This window comes from Gavia stellata, chromosome Z (assembly GCF_030936135.1).
Source record: "Gavia stellata isolate bGavSte3 chromosome Z, bGavSte3.hap2, whole genome shotgun sequence".
Lineage (NCBI taxonomy): Eukaryota > Metazoa > Chordata > Aves > Gaviiformes > Gaviidae > Gavia > Gavia stellata.
In genome coordinates, this window is record NC_082637.1 from 57,855,616 (window position 1) to 57,871,719 (window position 16,104).

The 16,104-nt window shown below is 40.4% G+C and overlaps 1 protein-coding gene across 5 annotated transcripts in view; it reads left to right on the top strand.

Moving 5' to 3' along the window:
* PIGG (phosphatidylinositol glycan anchor biosynthesis class G) overlaps window positions 1–16,104 on the top strand; it is a 102,383-nt gene that overhangs the window by 31,906 nt on the left and 54,373 nt on the right. For all 5 annotated transcript variants that reach the window (XM_059833700.1, XM_059833697.1, XM_059833698.1 and 2 more), the window contains 2 exons: window positions 7,707–7,898; window positions 12,711–13,020. In XM_059833700.1, coding sequence (XP_059689683.1) covers window positions 7,707–7,898; window positions 12,711–13,020 — 502 coding nt within the window. The remainder of the gene's footprint in view (window positions 1–7,706; window positions 7,899–12,710; window positions 13,021–16,104) is intronic.

Here is a 16,104-nt window from a genome sequence, read left to right on the forward strand (position 1 = left end):
TGTGAAGAACTACAGCCATAATTCAGTGATAAAAAGTACTTGATATTTGAACTGTCTTCTATACTTTAACTGGTGGATGGAGATGCAATACCTCGTGACTGACTAGTCAAGGTTTTGCAGACAGCAGATGGGGAGGCTGTGCTGTGTAAGAGAAAGAGATTTCTTTCCAGTATCTTACGACATGTAGATGAAATGCCATTCATCATTCACTAGTAGCAACATGAGCAAATGAACTAATATGAGACTTGTTACTTATTGGCAGCCTCACGGATAAAATGGTAATTGCTGTGACAGGCATGAGTGCTGAAAGACATGAGTTATGAGGGAATTTATCGCATTATAGCAGTTGTTCTATACCAAAGCTTTTGCCATGCATTCCTCCTCTTGAGATGAGGTGAGGGATTGAGGAAGGAATGTCGTATTCCCGACATTAAGTCCACATGACAGAGAACTCCTTCACTATGAGCTAAGACAGTGTGTGAGCAGGATTAGGTGTGATTTGGTGCGACTGGGAGGATTTTTATAATTAATCCTGAGCATCTTCCAAAGATTTATTTGCCCAATAACTTCCTGAGCCAGATGTCTTCTTCAGACTGTCAGCCCTTTTCTTTGGAGTGTACTAGTGCCACAATGTCATGAAACAAGGACTTGATATTCTTTCAGCTGAAAAATTGCATTTGTTTCAGAGGTGTGCTTTTGCTCATATTGTCCACCAGGAATGTTTACTGAAATTTGGAAATGTTACCAGCCTGTTAAAAATTGTGTGCGCATGCCTGGACTTAACTTCCACAGGTCCTGTCTTGGTTAAGTGTGCTCCCACCTCTGATTTCCTGGTGCTAGGTATGCCTACAGAGCATCAGAACCTGTTATAGCCTTGGGCTGTGGGGACTCAGGGAGATAGCACAGGTAGAACATAGTCTGCAGCTAGAGCAGGTGCTTCTAGGGCTTCCTGATTTATAGCAGAAGTTGGGAAATCCTGTATGCCCAGCTTTTAACACTATTGCCTGTCAGGAGCTTCCAAGCAACCCACTCAGGTAAACAAAGGTTGTTTACACCTGTTCTGGCTTAGTCTTTATTATTTTTTTTTCTGTTGTTGAGGGGGGAGAAGGGAGGAAGAAGGCTATTTTTGTGTTTCATTTTTTTTCTCCTGTGAATTGGAATTGGTGTATTTTGCAGAATTCCTATCCATCTTTGAAAACAACAGAATCACAGGATGGTTGAGGTTGGAGGGGACCTCTGGAAATGATTTGGTTCAATCCCCCTACTCAGAGCAGGGTGATCTGGAACAGATTGCTCGGATCCTTGTCCAGCTGGCTCTTCGACATCTCCAAGCATGGGGAGTCCACAACTATTCTGGGCAACCTGTTTTCTCCCCCCCACCCCCAATTTTCCTTCTGTTTAAACAGAATTTCCTTTACTTAAATTTGTGTCCATTGCTTCTTGTCCTTTGCTGGGCACCACTGAGAAGAATATGGCTTCATCTTTTTTAACACCCTCCACCTCCAGTCGGCCTGGTAAGATCCATGCTGAGTTGTCTCTTCTTGAACCTAAACAGTCCCAGTGCTTTGAGCTTCTCCTTCTATGACAGCAGATGATCCAATCCCATCATCATTTACCTAGTCCTTCACTGCACTTGCTCCAATATGTCCATATCTTTCTCTGTACTGGGTAACCTGTAACTGGACCCAGGGCTGAGCACAGGGCAAGAAACACCTTCCTCAACCTGCTGGTAACTTTTTTCATAATGCAGCCTCAAATGCTGTTGGTCATCTTTGCTGCAAGGGCACACTGCTGGCTGATGATCAACTCAGTGTCCACCGGGACGCTCAGAGCCATCTCTGTAAAGATGGTCAGCCCACAATCTGCCCTGATGTGTGTAGCTATTTATTCCAAGGTGCAGGACTTGCCTCTTCTCCTTGTTGAACTTCATAAGGTTCCTGTTAGGCCATTTCTCTAGCCTGTTGAGGTGCTTCTGAGTGGCAGCAGACCCATCTACTGTATCAACCACTCCTCCCAGTTGTGTATTGTGTGCAGACTTGCTGAGGGGGCACTCTGTCCCATTGCCCAGGTCATTAATGAAGATGTTAAACAGTACTGGCCGCAGTGTCAAGCCCTGGGGTTGATTGTTAGTGACTGGCCTGCAGGTGGACTTTGTGCTGCTGATCACAACCATGTGAGCCCAGCAGCTGAGCCAGCTTTCAGTCCACCTCACTGTCCACTTTCCTAGCCTGGACTGCATCAGTTTGCCTGTGAGGATGTTATGGGAGATGGTGTTAAAAGCCTTGTTAAAGCCATAAAGATAAAAAACATGGCCTGCTCTCCGCCCTTTCACCGAGCTAGTCATCTCATCACAGAAGTCTGTCAGGTTGATTAAGTATTACTTCCCCTTCATAAAGTCATCACAACCCTATTATTAAACCTGTCTGCCTCCCCCTTCAGTAAGGCTGAAGTACAGCAGCTAGATATCAAAACCAAAACTTCATAACTTTATAGATTAAGTGCTTCCCCAATGAATGATAGCCTCACATTGGATATATTTGTTTGAGGCTTGAAGCAAGTAGAAGAGAAAAGGTCCTACAGCTACAGTCTTAGGCTATGACTGCTGGTTTTGCTGTAATGGTGTATTAAAGGAGCTCTTGCCTTACAAGACAAGGTACCTGCTGCCTTGCTCCTCCCTTCACTGGCCCTGTATTCTACCAGCACAGCTGTTGCTTTGTCAGTATGGTGAACTGAATCACTGAATAGATGTGGCTGGAAAAGTAACCCAAGACGGAGTGGGAAACTCTTGGCTTTGAGATGGATCACTTCCCACTCTGATTTACCATCCAGCTTCACAGGCAAATGGGCTGGCTTAGTAACAGGAATGCGGGAAGACATGAGTGTGCAAGCCACCACTGCTGCTGTTGAAATTCCTGTAGAAACAAAATTTGGAAGTATCTGCATCTTTTGAAGTGCTGCAGACATAAGCAGTTTTTTCTTTCTGCCATTGTCAAACATTCCCTACAAAAACCCCCTTGCCTTTCAAATCTGATTGAGAAAGAAGCAGTGATTCTCAACCTTATACTTTTGGGGGCTTTAAAAAGATTGTGGAACAGTCAGGAGTGCCGTGCCATGGCAGGCTAAGAGGATGTGTCATTGGGGCTGCCACAGTTCTGCCTTCGCCCTTTCATTGGTGTAACTACTTCTAACGTGTTTAGGGAGCAGGAGAAAGAGCAGAACCCTGGCAGCCCTGGCACAGGTTGACTCAGACGGCTGTGGAGCTACATCCTGCCTTAAATCAATGGAGCAGTTTTTAGCCTAACAGGAGAATGCCCATATACGTCACCATGCTGACATATACTGCAGTTGCTTTATAGGATTAAAGGATTGCCCAAATAGCAGCATTTGAAGTGCTGCTAAGTTTTGGACTTGAGTGATGGGATGTAGGTGAGTTCTTGGGTCTGAAATGGTTTACTGGACAAGTTTCAGAAAGATCAGTCAACGATGCAACTAAATCTTTGCACATTCTGTGGTTTGTAGAGTATCTGTGAATTCCTATTTGGCAAGCATGCTTGCATTTTCTTTGGTTGGAGTTTTTAACTTCTTTGTTGCTTCTCCTTCACAAGAGAGCAGAGTGGTAGAGATGTCTGTTTCCCTAGTGTTTTGATCAGGATTGAGATGATGTGTTTTCCTTATACCATAGATTAAAAGTTGGTGATAAGCTGAGTTGCATAAAGCACTTATTCCTCTTCCCAAAATGCATTGCTAGTCTGTAAGGCTGATTGTTATTCTATTTTTAGTGTGTGTTTAATTTGCATAGTTATGTCTTAATAGCACATTTTTTAGTAATAAGAAATTAGAACCTTACTTAGATCATGTGTACCCTTGTTAGTTTGAGTTAAAGCTGCTCAGGCTTTTTCTAGCCAGCCTTCTATTTTGTCCAAGATAAACTAATGAACGAACTACCCTCTTATTTTTGCCCCTGTATTGACCTTTTAGACATCTGTGCTCATGCTCAAACTATTATTTTGCTTATCTGGACAGTGCTTAAGGGCCTTAGCATTTGAGACAGAGAGACTACTGTGCGGGTTTGTGCATGGAAAAACGTAAGCAGCAAAACACAGAAAATCTATCTACCTGTAGTGTGTTGAATTTAGCTGTTAGGGATGCATTCAAAAGTGCTTAAATAAGGAAAATGTTCTCTGTTATTTGTAGAGAGACTCTGTGAAACCTGCTACAAAGAGAAAAAAAAGACTTTGGTGGGGTAAAAGGGCAAAAGAAAATCAGACAGTAGATGAAGCAGGAGAGAACATGCAATCCCTCAATTTGCCTGGAAGTCAGGTTTTCTTTTTAATTAGTTGATATTCAGTTAGCTTCATTTGGCTGTTAATCTTGGTCAGAGCTGATACTTGGAAGGTGTCAGAGCTGCTACATGGCTCCCTGTGGAAGGGGTGAAGTTGTCAATGACAGCATCAGCTTGAAGAGAAGTTTTGAGAAGCAGCAGCATGGGAAGATGACAATAATTTCTTTTAATAATGTACTTAACCATCCCCACATGCCCTTCCCCCCAAAGCTAGCATACCATGTGACTCCTGTGTATTCTATTGTACATAGTAGAATGGAAGTAAACAATTAAAAAAGGCTTTATCCACATAAAATATGAATCATGCACATTTATAATTCCTTTCACTCTACTTGTATTTGCAGTGGTGAGGTGAGGTCAAAGCTGTGGAAGGAAATGTATTCAATCTTCATTCTGATATCAGAAGTATAAAAGTGTAGACCACAAGCTGTTACAGTGAGGATATATAACTGAAGCTCTCTTCCCTGCCTGCCCCCCCCCCCCCCCCCCCCCCCTTCTCCCCTCTCCAGGTTCTCTCTCAGAAACTACTGGTTCTTCACTTTCAATTCTGTGGTTTGGGCAAACAACCCCACTACATATCAGCTGAGATCAGAGTAGCACATTCATGCTTGTATTTCTGAGTAGAATATCAAAATCATTTAGAACTTTGCTAAATGGCTGGACTCTGTGTTGAGCAACTACAATCCCTTTTCAAAATACATGCTAATTTAATATGCACTTAGCTGCCTAACTAAGAACCTTGGCTGGAAAACCTTGAAACTGTAGATGATTTATGTTGACCTGACTTCACTTGCTACAAATCCTTTTATTGTTCAGCAAAATCTGTGAAACACTGGAGTAGGGGTTTTTTTTCAACAAATTTACATGGTTCAAAAAAATCCAAACCAGATACCACAGAAGACTGTTATCAGAAAACCTGGACATGAATTGGATACAAACCCCTGTGCTAGCAGTCAAGAATGCACCATTGGTGGCTGATGTGCACATAACTTTGAACATACCCTTTGTGCTGGTTTTGGCTGGGATGGGGTTAACTTTCTTCATAGCAGCTAGTATGGGGCTGTGTTTTGGATTGTATGGGGCTGTGTTTTGGATTTGGGCTGGAAACAATGTTGATAAAGCAGGAATGTTTTAGTTACTGCTGAGCAGGGCTCACACAGCACCAAGGCCTCTTCTGCTCCTCCACCACCCCACCAGCGAGTGGGCTGGGGGTGCACGGGAAGTTGGGAGGGAACACAGCCGGGACAGCTGACCCCAACTGACCAAAGGGATATTCCATACCATATGACATCATGCTCAGTATATAAAGCCGGGGGAGGAAGAAGGAAGGTGGGGACATTCGGAGTAATGGCGTTTGTCTTCCCGAGCAACCGCTACGCGTGATAGAGCCCTGCTTCCCTGCAGATAGCTGAACACCTGCCTGCCGACGGGAAGTGGTGAATTAATTCCTTCTTTCGCTTTGCTTCTCCGCGCAGTGTTCTTTTGCTCTACCTATTAAACTGTTTTTATCTCAGCCCACGAGTTTTCTCACTTTTACTCTTCTGGTTCTCTCCCCCACCCCACCTGGGGGGAGTGAGTGAGCGGCTGTGTGGTGCTTAGTTGCCAGCTGGGCTTAAACCACGACACCCCTTGCTGTCCACTGGGCCTTCTCTGAGAATTTTCTTTCTTTTAGGGGGAGTTAGAATATGATTTCAAATGTTCACTGTAGGAAATTGCAGCTGCTAGTGACTGTCTTGCTTTATATAGGACCAGCAATTAGTTCTTATACGTAGGAATGGGTTTTTTTTAATTTTTATGTATTGCTATGTTAGATTTACTTGCAAGAGTCTCTTAGCAGAAGTGCATTGACTTTTTTAGATAAAGAGACAATGATGATGACGATGATGTGCAGTTATTTATCCCTGATTTGTTTTATCTCACTCTCATACAATGAGCAGCCAAGGAGAATATAGCCTGAAAGCTTTTAGAATTTTCCACAAAGGTTCATTTGAAAGATGCAGTGTTCTTTGTGTTGATCATAAGAGTTGGTGCATGCACTATCTTCACAGGTTGCTTCAGCAATCCATTCACTGCTTCTACTGTCTCCTCCTGTAGAGGAAAAATAGTGAGAAGCATCAAGACTACATTTTCTCTCCCATATTGTTCTAGTTCTTATTCTTCTCCCTTTTCTCTACTGGCCTGCAGAGAGCAGTGCATCTCTTGAGAGTCTTGTTAAGTTGTATGAAGTGCTTGACTGGTTCCTGCAGGGAGGACTAACAGGGTAATTTTTCTGCCTCATATCCTTTCCTCTGTGACTTTCCAAGCACAAAAGCTGAAACAGCTATTGGTCAAATTCCTGATAAAGCATATACTAAAGAATAGGAAAGTAAACCTGTTTGAATTACTATAATTTTGATTAAATCAAAGATAAGACTGGAGTTTCCTAAGTGCAATCAGAGTTAATGGAGATAACAGCCCAGGCTCACTGTCAGTTTGCTCAAGTTAGTGATCTTTTATCATGGCATTTTGAAGTGTGGAAGACAGAAGATGGAGCCCTTGGCTCTCACACTCTCCATGATGTTCTTAACAGAAGGTAAATCTAACAAAATTAGCAGTTCTAGGTCATTTGGGAGACTGGAAATATTTGCAGTAGGCAAGTGTTAGCAATTCTTGGATTACAGTGGGCTTTCTGAAATTGCATGGCTAGCTATGGTAGGGGTTGAGTGCAGATCTTTACCTTACTCCATTACATTTTTGCAGTGCTAATTGATATCACTGTAGATTTAAATACATAACATTGACAGCATGCTCAATGAAATGCCCTTGATTCTGGAATGATTGTTACGTATTTAAGATGCAGGGGAACAAACAAACTGTATCTGTAATCTTCTTAGGCATGATGCATTTTTTGTGTCTTTATCGCTCATATGTATTGATCCAGTACAAGGTGCTGTAGTTGCATAAGGGAATCATATTGTGCTAATGTGTTTGCGTGTGTATGTTTTAAACTATGTAAATGTATTTCTGATAATTTTGGCTAGGTGATGTTTTGTATGTCTAAAATTAAACAAATCAAATACATGTACAGTTATTTAAAAAGGGAGAATAGTTCTAATTCCATATTGTAAAAATCTTTTCTGTCTTATGCTAGAAAATGAAATGCTGTAGTATAAGCAAAATGCGTGCTTGAATAGAAAACCTCATTAATAAAACCGCTTTTCTAAAAATACTGAACTATTTTACCATACCTCTTGGAAAGTCCATAACAGATGTCAGTGCAGTGATTAATTTGGAAATACAGTGCTGTACCTAAGGCTCTGTCAAACGTGTTAAGCAGTAATTACAGTGGTTTGAAGGGATTTTTTTGTTTGTGGTTTTTTTCTAGCTCTGAACATAAATCTGAACTCTCCTTCTTGGCTGCAGTCTCTCTACTTATGATCTTCTTTCTGGTTCAAAGAAGATGCTCCCTGGTTTCAAAAATTGCTATGGCACTTGGGCTCCTGGGAGTCTACAGTTACCGGGCAGCTATTGGAAATATCATATTTCCATGGAAACATGACAGCAAAGATATTTCAAAGTAAGTTAGTCAACAGATATGTAAATCTATTTCTAGAGAGGTGTTAAGACTTTGGATATCAGGGGATGAGGTGGGAGGGGACATTATGTCTAGGCTGGAATCACATTCTTGTGAATAAAACTATTTTGTAGGTGGCCAGCACTCAGTTTTTGTGGTGTGTGCATAATTTTGAGCACCATGAAGTGTCTTTCGACTATGACAGATCAAAAGCCAGTCAGATGAGAATTAGCATGAGGAAAATCTAATAGTCATACACTGTATTTTTGCTACAAAACCACTCCAAATGGTTTGCTACAAAACCACTCCTCTTGTTTTAGATGGACTTGCCACATTTAGCAGAACACATGCCAAGCTCATTTAGCTACTTCCTAGTTTTGAAAATGCTTAAGCGGTGATTGGGAGAGTTGCTTTTTCATATCTTTCTTTTGCAGGTGATCATTCTGTAGTGTATGACCTTTCAAGATGTAACCGAATCCTTCTTGAGGTCTAGGCTGTGCTGCACAGTGCATACTAAGAGTTTTTACGTAGATGTTAATTTTCTTATAGAACTAACCTGTAACTGTAATGAAGCTATTAGCTCTTTCACCAATAGTTACTTTTGGATTGTAGCTAAGTGGCTTTAGTTTTCTTATACTTTTGTAGGCTCTGTAGCGTCAAGTTTTTCAAAATGTCAAAGCGCTGTGGAAAACTTCCAGAGTCAGTTAGGACTTTTGATAAGTGGGAAGGGGTCATGTAAGAGAAGTCATAAAACAATTGTCTTCTGGATGTAACAGACTTTTTCTCACATTCATTTCGAATTCGATATGTATACAAATGGTTTCTGTTGGAGCTTCTTAATCAGGGGTCAGAGATTCACAAGATGTGCAGAGATGGAAAAAACCCTGCAGGAGAAGATCTTAGGACACATATATAAGATCAGATTTGCAAACTAGGCATGTTTTAGAACAAGTATTTTTTTGTATGTATATCTAGATATATTTACATGCATTCCATCTCTCCAGATCTTGAAGATAATTCTAGTTGTATACTAGTGTTAATGTTGTGTGCTAGTTCTGCTGGATGAGAAAGTAATGGTAATCTTTACTTAGTCTGCAGGATTTGTCTCTGTGTTTGAAACATGCCTGATTTCTCAGTGTGACGTCTAGTTTTGCTTTGTGTTTGAGTAAAATCCTTGGAGAAGAATACTGTCCTTGCAATAAGAAGAACAATATTGCAGTGTGGGACAGAACATTAAATACAGCAATTGAGCTGGAAATACAATGTGATTAGAGAAATAAATGGAGTACTTAAATACTAAAGGCAAAGCATTTACTGGGAACTTGTTCATTCTGTAGTCAGCATATTGATTGCAATTGTAACAAGAAAGAGATGGGCTTTTTGTGTTACTTCACCTTAAATAAATAGTGAGCATGGTGATTTGCTTAAATTATGTCAGACCATTATATATTTCTGATTATATACTGGTTTAAAAGTTACTATCATGTTTCAAAGCTTTAGATTGATTTAGATCCTCTGTAAGCTGTTTGGTGAAAGCTGGTAGGGTTAGCAGACACAGGCTCTGACCTTTGTGTCAGCATGTGTTCCGCAGCTGGGGCGGGAAGTGTGGTGCAGGGTTCTTTTCAGATCTCGGTAAGAAATGACCAACAACAAACGTGTAACAAAATAGCTGTTTTACTAAGATAAGTAAAAAGAGGAATATAGGTAGTGAGTGCTTTCAGATGCTGGGAACCCCGCTTTCATGTGGCATCAGACAAACCCCAGCTGAATCTTCCCATGGCATGCTGTGGCACATGGGTCCTGACTGTGGAGAGGTTGTGCCTCCCTCCTATAACATGCTGCCTTCTGTTTTGTGTAAAAAAAACCAACCAACCAAACACCACCACCACCACCCCCAAATAAACAAACAAAACCAACAAAAAACCAAACCAAAAACAAAACCCCAAAACCTGAAAAAAAAAAACCCAACCAAAAAATCCCAACAAAACAAAAAAAACCCAAACCAACCCATGTGTCTGCTCCTGTCAGGTCAGAAGTTTATCTCTGTCATAATGCCCACCAGTGTACAACACAGGCCAGCACAAGGGTTCCAGCATGGTCCCTTGCAGTGGCCACTCATGCTAACATGTGGGCTTCTCAAGCCTAAAGTACAAGGCCTGATAGAGCAGACATGGTTTGCCCAAGATCACTAACTCCCAGCATGTCAAAAAAGATTGTAGGCATATGGAAGTAGATTTCAGATGTTAGCTGATGTGTTGACATAGTTATCCTAGCTCATCTTTATTAGATGGCTGATGTGATAAATGGTGAAAGTCTATTTAAAATGCCACCAGGAACAAAACGAGGACTTTCTTTTAAATGTGTCTAGGGGTATTTTTAGTGTACTTATGACATGGATTACCTCCAGATCCAGGTGCAAGGTAGAGGTAGTTTTGTGTAACAAGAGAAAAAGTTGTAGGCAGCCACTGCACTTTTCATGCATAATGCTTTCTTCTGTAAGATGAAGCATCTTTGCTCTGAAACACCCGCTCTCTGTACCCTTTACTGAACATAAGTGTTTTCTCTGAATGTGACAACTGCTGGGAGGTAGATGAGCGAGAAGAAGCTGTTGAAGTGTGTCCCATCTTCTACGGCTTACACGAAGATAAACTCTAAATTAAAAAATGCAAGGAAGTAATTTGGCCTTCCATTTTCCATAGAGTTCTTTTTAAAAATGGTAGTTTGTGCAATGAAAAAGGTGAGTATATACCATACCGACACAAACAAAATAATAGTAGTGCATTTGCTGAGAAATTGGTTTTTTAGTTTGAATTTCCATCAGCTGGTTAATTTCAGTTTTCACTGAATGCATTTAATACTGACAAATATCCAAAGCTATTTCCTAAAGTTTTACTTCTAAGTCGCATGAATATATTTGAATATTTTATGGTAATAATTACATCAGAATTACCAGAGATACTGAAATAGGGCACTGAATTTCTGCATTAGCCAGAAACAGAGGAACTCTCTAAACTTTTTTTTTATTCCGCCCACCCCCCCCCCCCCACCCCCAGCCAAAGGAGAAAGCCAGTGGGCCTTACAGGAGATTTATGAAGGCTTGCTATTTAAAGGAATAAAACCAGTAAAGCCCCTTTGTATAGATCATTAGGTATGAGTTTGGACCTTTGAAAGGTAAGCCACAGAACAGAGCACTATATTCATGTTTAGGAAGGCCACATCACTATCATGTGGTGGTTTTGCCTTTTTTCTTGGTTCTGTGGGTGCAAAAAGAAAACCGAACATGTAAATACTCTTGCTTATTATTCCTCCTTGTACTTTTTGGTTCTTTCCTGCATGTGGAAAAGAAAGACTGAATTCAAGCTCATTCGTTAGTAACTGTTTGAGAAGGAAGGTGACCTTCCAAAGACTGAAAAAATATATAAATTTAAAAAGAGCAATTTATTTTTAGAAATTTTGCCAAGTGCTGTTTTCTGTGGTCAGCTAGTTACACTAGTTACACCAAGTGTAACTACGCTTTTAGTATTTTTTAGTGTCGTAGTCTAATCCTCCATAAGGAGGATAAGTAAGTCTATAAGTAAGTCCAGATGACTCAAGAATCCTCAGTTCTGAGTGAATTATATTAACTTTGTAGGAGACCATGTTCATTCACCACTCATGTATAAAGTGAGGTAATCACTAAGGATAGTGTATATTAAATTATGAATAAAGTGTGTAGATAATGTGTATTTTTATCTTTTGCAAAATGAAACAATAGATTTATAAGCACAAAATTTTTAATATGCTCATTTGGTGAGTTCATTGGATTATTATTATTACAACTTAGCTCACACTAATGTGATTTGTGACTTTTTTTGCCCAGTAAACATAAGAATATCAGTGCATTCTAATGGATATCTGCTTTCACTTTCTTTGTTCCTTGGGCCTTGCACTTCTAGAATAGCAGGTCATGGTTTTTAAGATTACTGGTTCTTGTCTTTGTCAGATTTATGGATGAGATGCTGTGCTTTCTTCAGAAGCCGACTTTCACTGGAAATGAAGAGGCCAATGAATTTATAGGTGTAATGAACATAGCAGTAGATGCTAATTACACTTACTACTTAAAACATTCATTTTTTTTTTTTTAATGGGATTGCTTAGGAATTTGAAAAATGTGTACTGTTACAAGGAAAAATGCGCTTGTATAAACCAGCATATCTGTGCAGCTGTGTAAGCTGAGAAAATGTCTGAAGAAGCAGAAATTTCAGACTGAAATAAGGATTTTCAAATACTATCACTGTCTTTTTGGTTGGCTAAAAAGAAATACATGTTTGTGTGAATGAGTTGTGAAAAAATCACTGAAGAGCTTAAAGGGAATAGTTCTTTTTAAGTCAATTTAATTCCTGAAATAAAGTTTCTGTATCACTCTAAGGAGTATTTTTGGGCAAATTCATTATGCTATATAAATGACATATTTATATGACTATATTTATGGATCTAGACCTTGAATAGTACTAACATTATTTTGGTTACATTAATTGGCATACAATTTTATTTTTATGTTTTAGGTTAGTTTAGTTTTTAGCACAGGCCATTTTCTTTGCTAAAGTTGATTTGGAGGTGTTGTAATTTGAGTATGAACCATTTTTAGAGGTTTTTGTCTTTCATGAAATTGATCAGCACTAGCCTTAGAATTTAACCTGTTTGGCAGAACTGCATTGGTCTTGCACCTCTCTTGAAAGACTTTTTGACCTGTGAAATAGATATTTGTAAGTAGCTCATATTTCTGTTTTCTTTATTTATTAATTATTATTACTTTTTTTTTAATTTCCTCTTTAGGGGGATTACTGAAGCTCGTTTTGTTTATGTCTTTGTTCTTGGCATAGTCTTCACTGGCACTAAAGATTTACTAAAGTCACAGGTTATTTCTGCAGACTCCAGCGTGAAGAGTACAGGATTATGGGAAGTGTATAGTGGATTGGTTCTACTAGCAGCCCTTCTATTTAGACCTCACAATTTACCAGTCTTGGTGTTTTGTCTGCTGATTCAGACAATGATGACAAAATATATCTGGAGACCTTTGAAATTTGATGCAGCACAGATTACTATCATGCACTACTGGTTTGGCCAAGCTTTCTTCTATTTTCAGGTAAGCTGAATACTCTCCTTGCTACAGGGGTGGGAAGGGGAATAGTTTTTGAAAGAAATATTGTCCATTGTGAGTAAAATGCCAATTAAATCTTAGAGAGGAAGAGTTTACTGAGTTCTCAGAAAGGTTTTGTTTCTAACTGTATTATTAATGTTTTGTTTTCAGAATCAGGGGAAGATGCATACCTTAATAACTTATCCTCAATATAGAATTCCAAAAGTGTTAAAAATACCTATACCAGGGGTGATTTTGGTCTGTTAGTGGGCCTCCTAAGTACTGTTCTGGTGATAACAAATACAAAAATTTCAGCTGAGTTGATTAATACCAATACAAGGCAGATGGCTTTTTGTCCCTGATTCTTGAGGCTTACAAAACCTTTGGTAGCATCACAATAGGTCTACGTACAGTTTAAGACTGAAGGAAAGTTCTGTGACAAATTAATGCCTCTTACGAGAATCAGAACTAGTTGCCGTTGTTGTTATATCAAATGTTATCTTTTTTCCTGGGGAGCCTTACTAATTTCAATAACATAGTTCTCTGCATTGCAAATAAGATTGCAATTCCACAAAAACTTTCCTTGGCTTTGAAGCTGGAGAGGTTCTTTCCACTTCTAATAATGCTGGAAACTTAGTGTAGCAGACTATCTTAAGAGGGTATTTGTTAAGCTGGGAATCAGGTTGTTTCTGGTTTAGGAGGAGAGGCTTGCTGATTTGTTTCAGAATTTCAAGGTGAGATCTGCATTGCCTTTACTTTTGAGGCATGGCTAAGGATGTTAAAACTGTGGTCAAGCTTAGGGTACTTCCTACTTCGTTTCTGATCCTGTTACTTCTGACTGAGGATTGGTTTGACTTTGCTCTGAGAGTACATGTTCAGGATAGGAAATTGCTGATGGGGACAAGATCGTCATGATTCATCCCTTCCTACCCAGTTTTCCTGCTCAGAGGAGGTAACGTTTCTTGGTTGAATGGTTTTTGCATGTCTTGAATGTTACTGTTCAGGCAGTAGACTCTGATGACAGCCTTCTGAGAGCAGCCTTTAGTGGGGTTGGCAAGCAGGTTGGCCCTGAAGACAGGGCCCTCTCGGTACTGAGGTACCAAGCAAAAGCAGCTGCCAGAAATTTAATGGTGGGTAGGCTGGCAAGAAAATCCTAGTTATGGAAAAGGTACTAATAAAGAATGCTTTGAATGTTTTCATGAAGCACCCATTTTCAGTGATGATGAATTCTTGGTACAGTTGGATGAGAATTTCACAGAACCAAATCACAGAAGAGCTGAGGTGGGAAGGTGCCTCTGGAGATCATTCAGTCCAACCTCCCTCTGTCCAATGGCAGATCAACCAGATCAGGTTGGTCTGGACTGTGTCCAGTGTGGTTTTAAATACCTGCAAGGTTGAAGACTCTGTGATGTCTCTGGGCAGTCGGTCCCAGTGTTTGGCCACCCTAGCCAGTAAAAAAGCTTTTTCTGATGTTTAAATAGAACTTGTATTTCAGTTCGTGTGCATTGCTTTTTATCCTTTTGCTAGTCACTACTAAGTGACTGAGAAGGTTGAAGTCTGGCTACGTCTTCTTTACTCCTCCTCATCAGGTATTTATACACATTGTTATGATCCCTGATGAGCTTTCTCCTCTTAAGAGTAAACAGACCCAGCTCTTTCAGATAGATGTTTGTATGACAGATGCTTTGTTCCCATCAGCATCTTTGTGGTGCTTCGGTGGACTTTCTCCAGCACACCCATGTCTTTCTTGTGCTGGGGAGCCCAGAACTGGACCCAGGAGCCCAGATGTGATCTCGCCACTGCTTCGTGGAGGAAACGGAGCATCTCCCTCAAATTGCTAGTGATGCTTTCCCTAATGCAGTCCCAGGTGCTGCTGGCCTTTGCACAAAGGGTAAATGGCTGGCTGATAGACAACATGGTGTCCACCACCACCCCCATGTTCATCTCTTCCAAGCTGCTTTCCATAGGGTTAGCCCCCAGCCTGCCCCAGGGCATGGATTTATTCCTCCCCAAGTGGTGGGTTTGACATTTCCCTTTGAAATTCATGAGTTTCTTGTCAGCCCATTTCTCTAGCCTGTTGTAGTGCCTCTGAATGGCAGCAGACCCATCTGCTGGGGTATCAGCCACTCCTCCCAGTTGTGTATTGTGTGCAGACTTGCTGAGGGGGCACTCTGTCCCATTGCCCAGGTCATTAATGAAGATGTTAAACAGTACTGGCCACAGTGTCAAGCCCTGGGGTTGATTGTTAGTGACTGGCCTGCAGGTGGACTTTGTGCTGCTGATCACAACCATGTGAGCCCAGCAGCTGAGCCAGCTTTCAGTCCACCTCACTGTCCACTTTCCTAGCCTGGACTGCATCAGTTTGCCTGTGAGGATGTTATGGGAGACAGTGTTAAAAGCCCGCTTGTGCGGTGAAAGTGCATTAGATACATGTAGCCCGTATATCTTTGGCCAATATGGTAAAATGGAATAGAAGATAAGGAAGTTTTGAAATAATACATTTGCTGTGGAAATGTAATTGGGCAGGTTAAATTTTGTGTCTTCTCTGGTCTGAGTGCTGCAAAAAATTGGGGAATAACTTTTCTGGAAAAATTTCCATGTACTTTGGAAAATGTGTTCAGCTGCTTCAGGAATAAGCTATCGGAGGCTATCAAGAGCATGATACCTCTTTCCGCTTGACTATGCTATGCCAAAGTTTTTTTTTCCTATACCAATAAAAATGTATTTATTCAAGACCAGTAAAAGGTAACAGTTAGATCTGATAGCATGTGTCAGGTTTTTCAGTGGTTTTATACTGGTGTTAGTGGGAAGATAGAAGTATGTTTTAATATTTTTCTTTTTAATGACCAATTTTTTGCACTTTCAACTACCCTTGCAGTTGAGAAGTTTTTTGGTTTTTAGAAGACTGGAGGAAGTGATTTCCATTTTAATTGGCTGCACATTGTGCTGTTGGATATCCTGCATTTTCAGGGCATCCACCCAGGCCCCATCACCCCACTGGCAATTTTGACATTTCTTTTAGATGTGCTTCCTTTGGAAGTAAAAACTTCGAGCATGATACAGATTTCAGCAAACTTGAGGATATTTTAA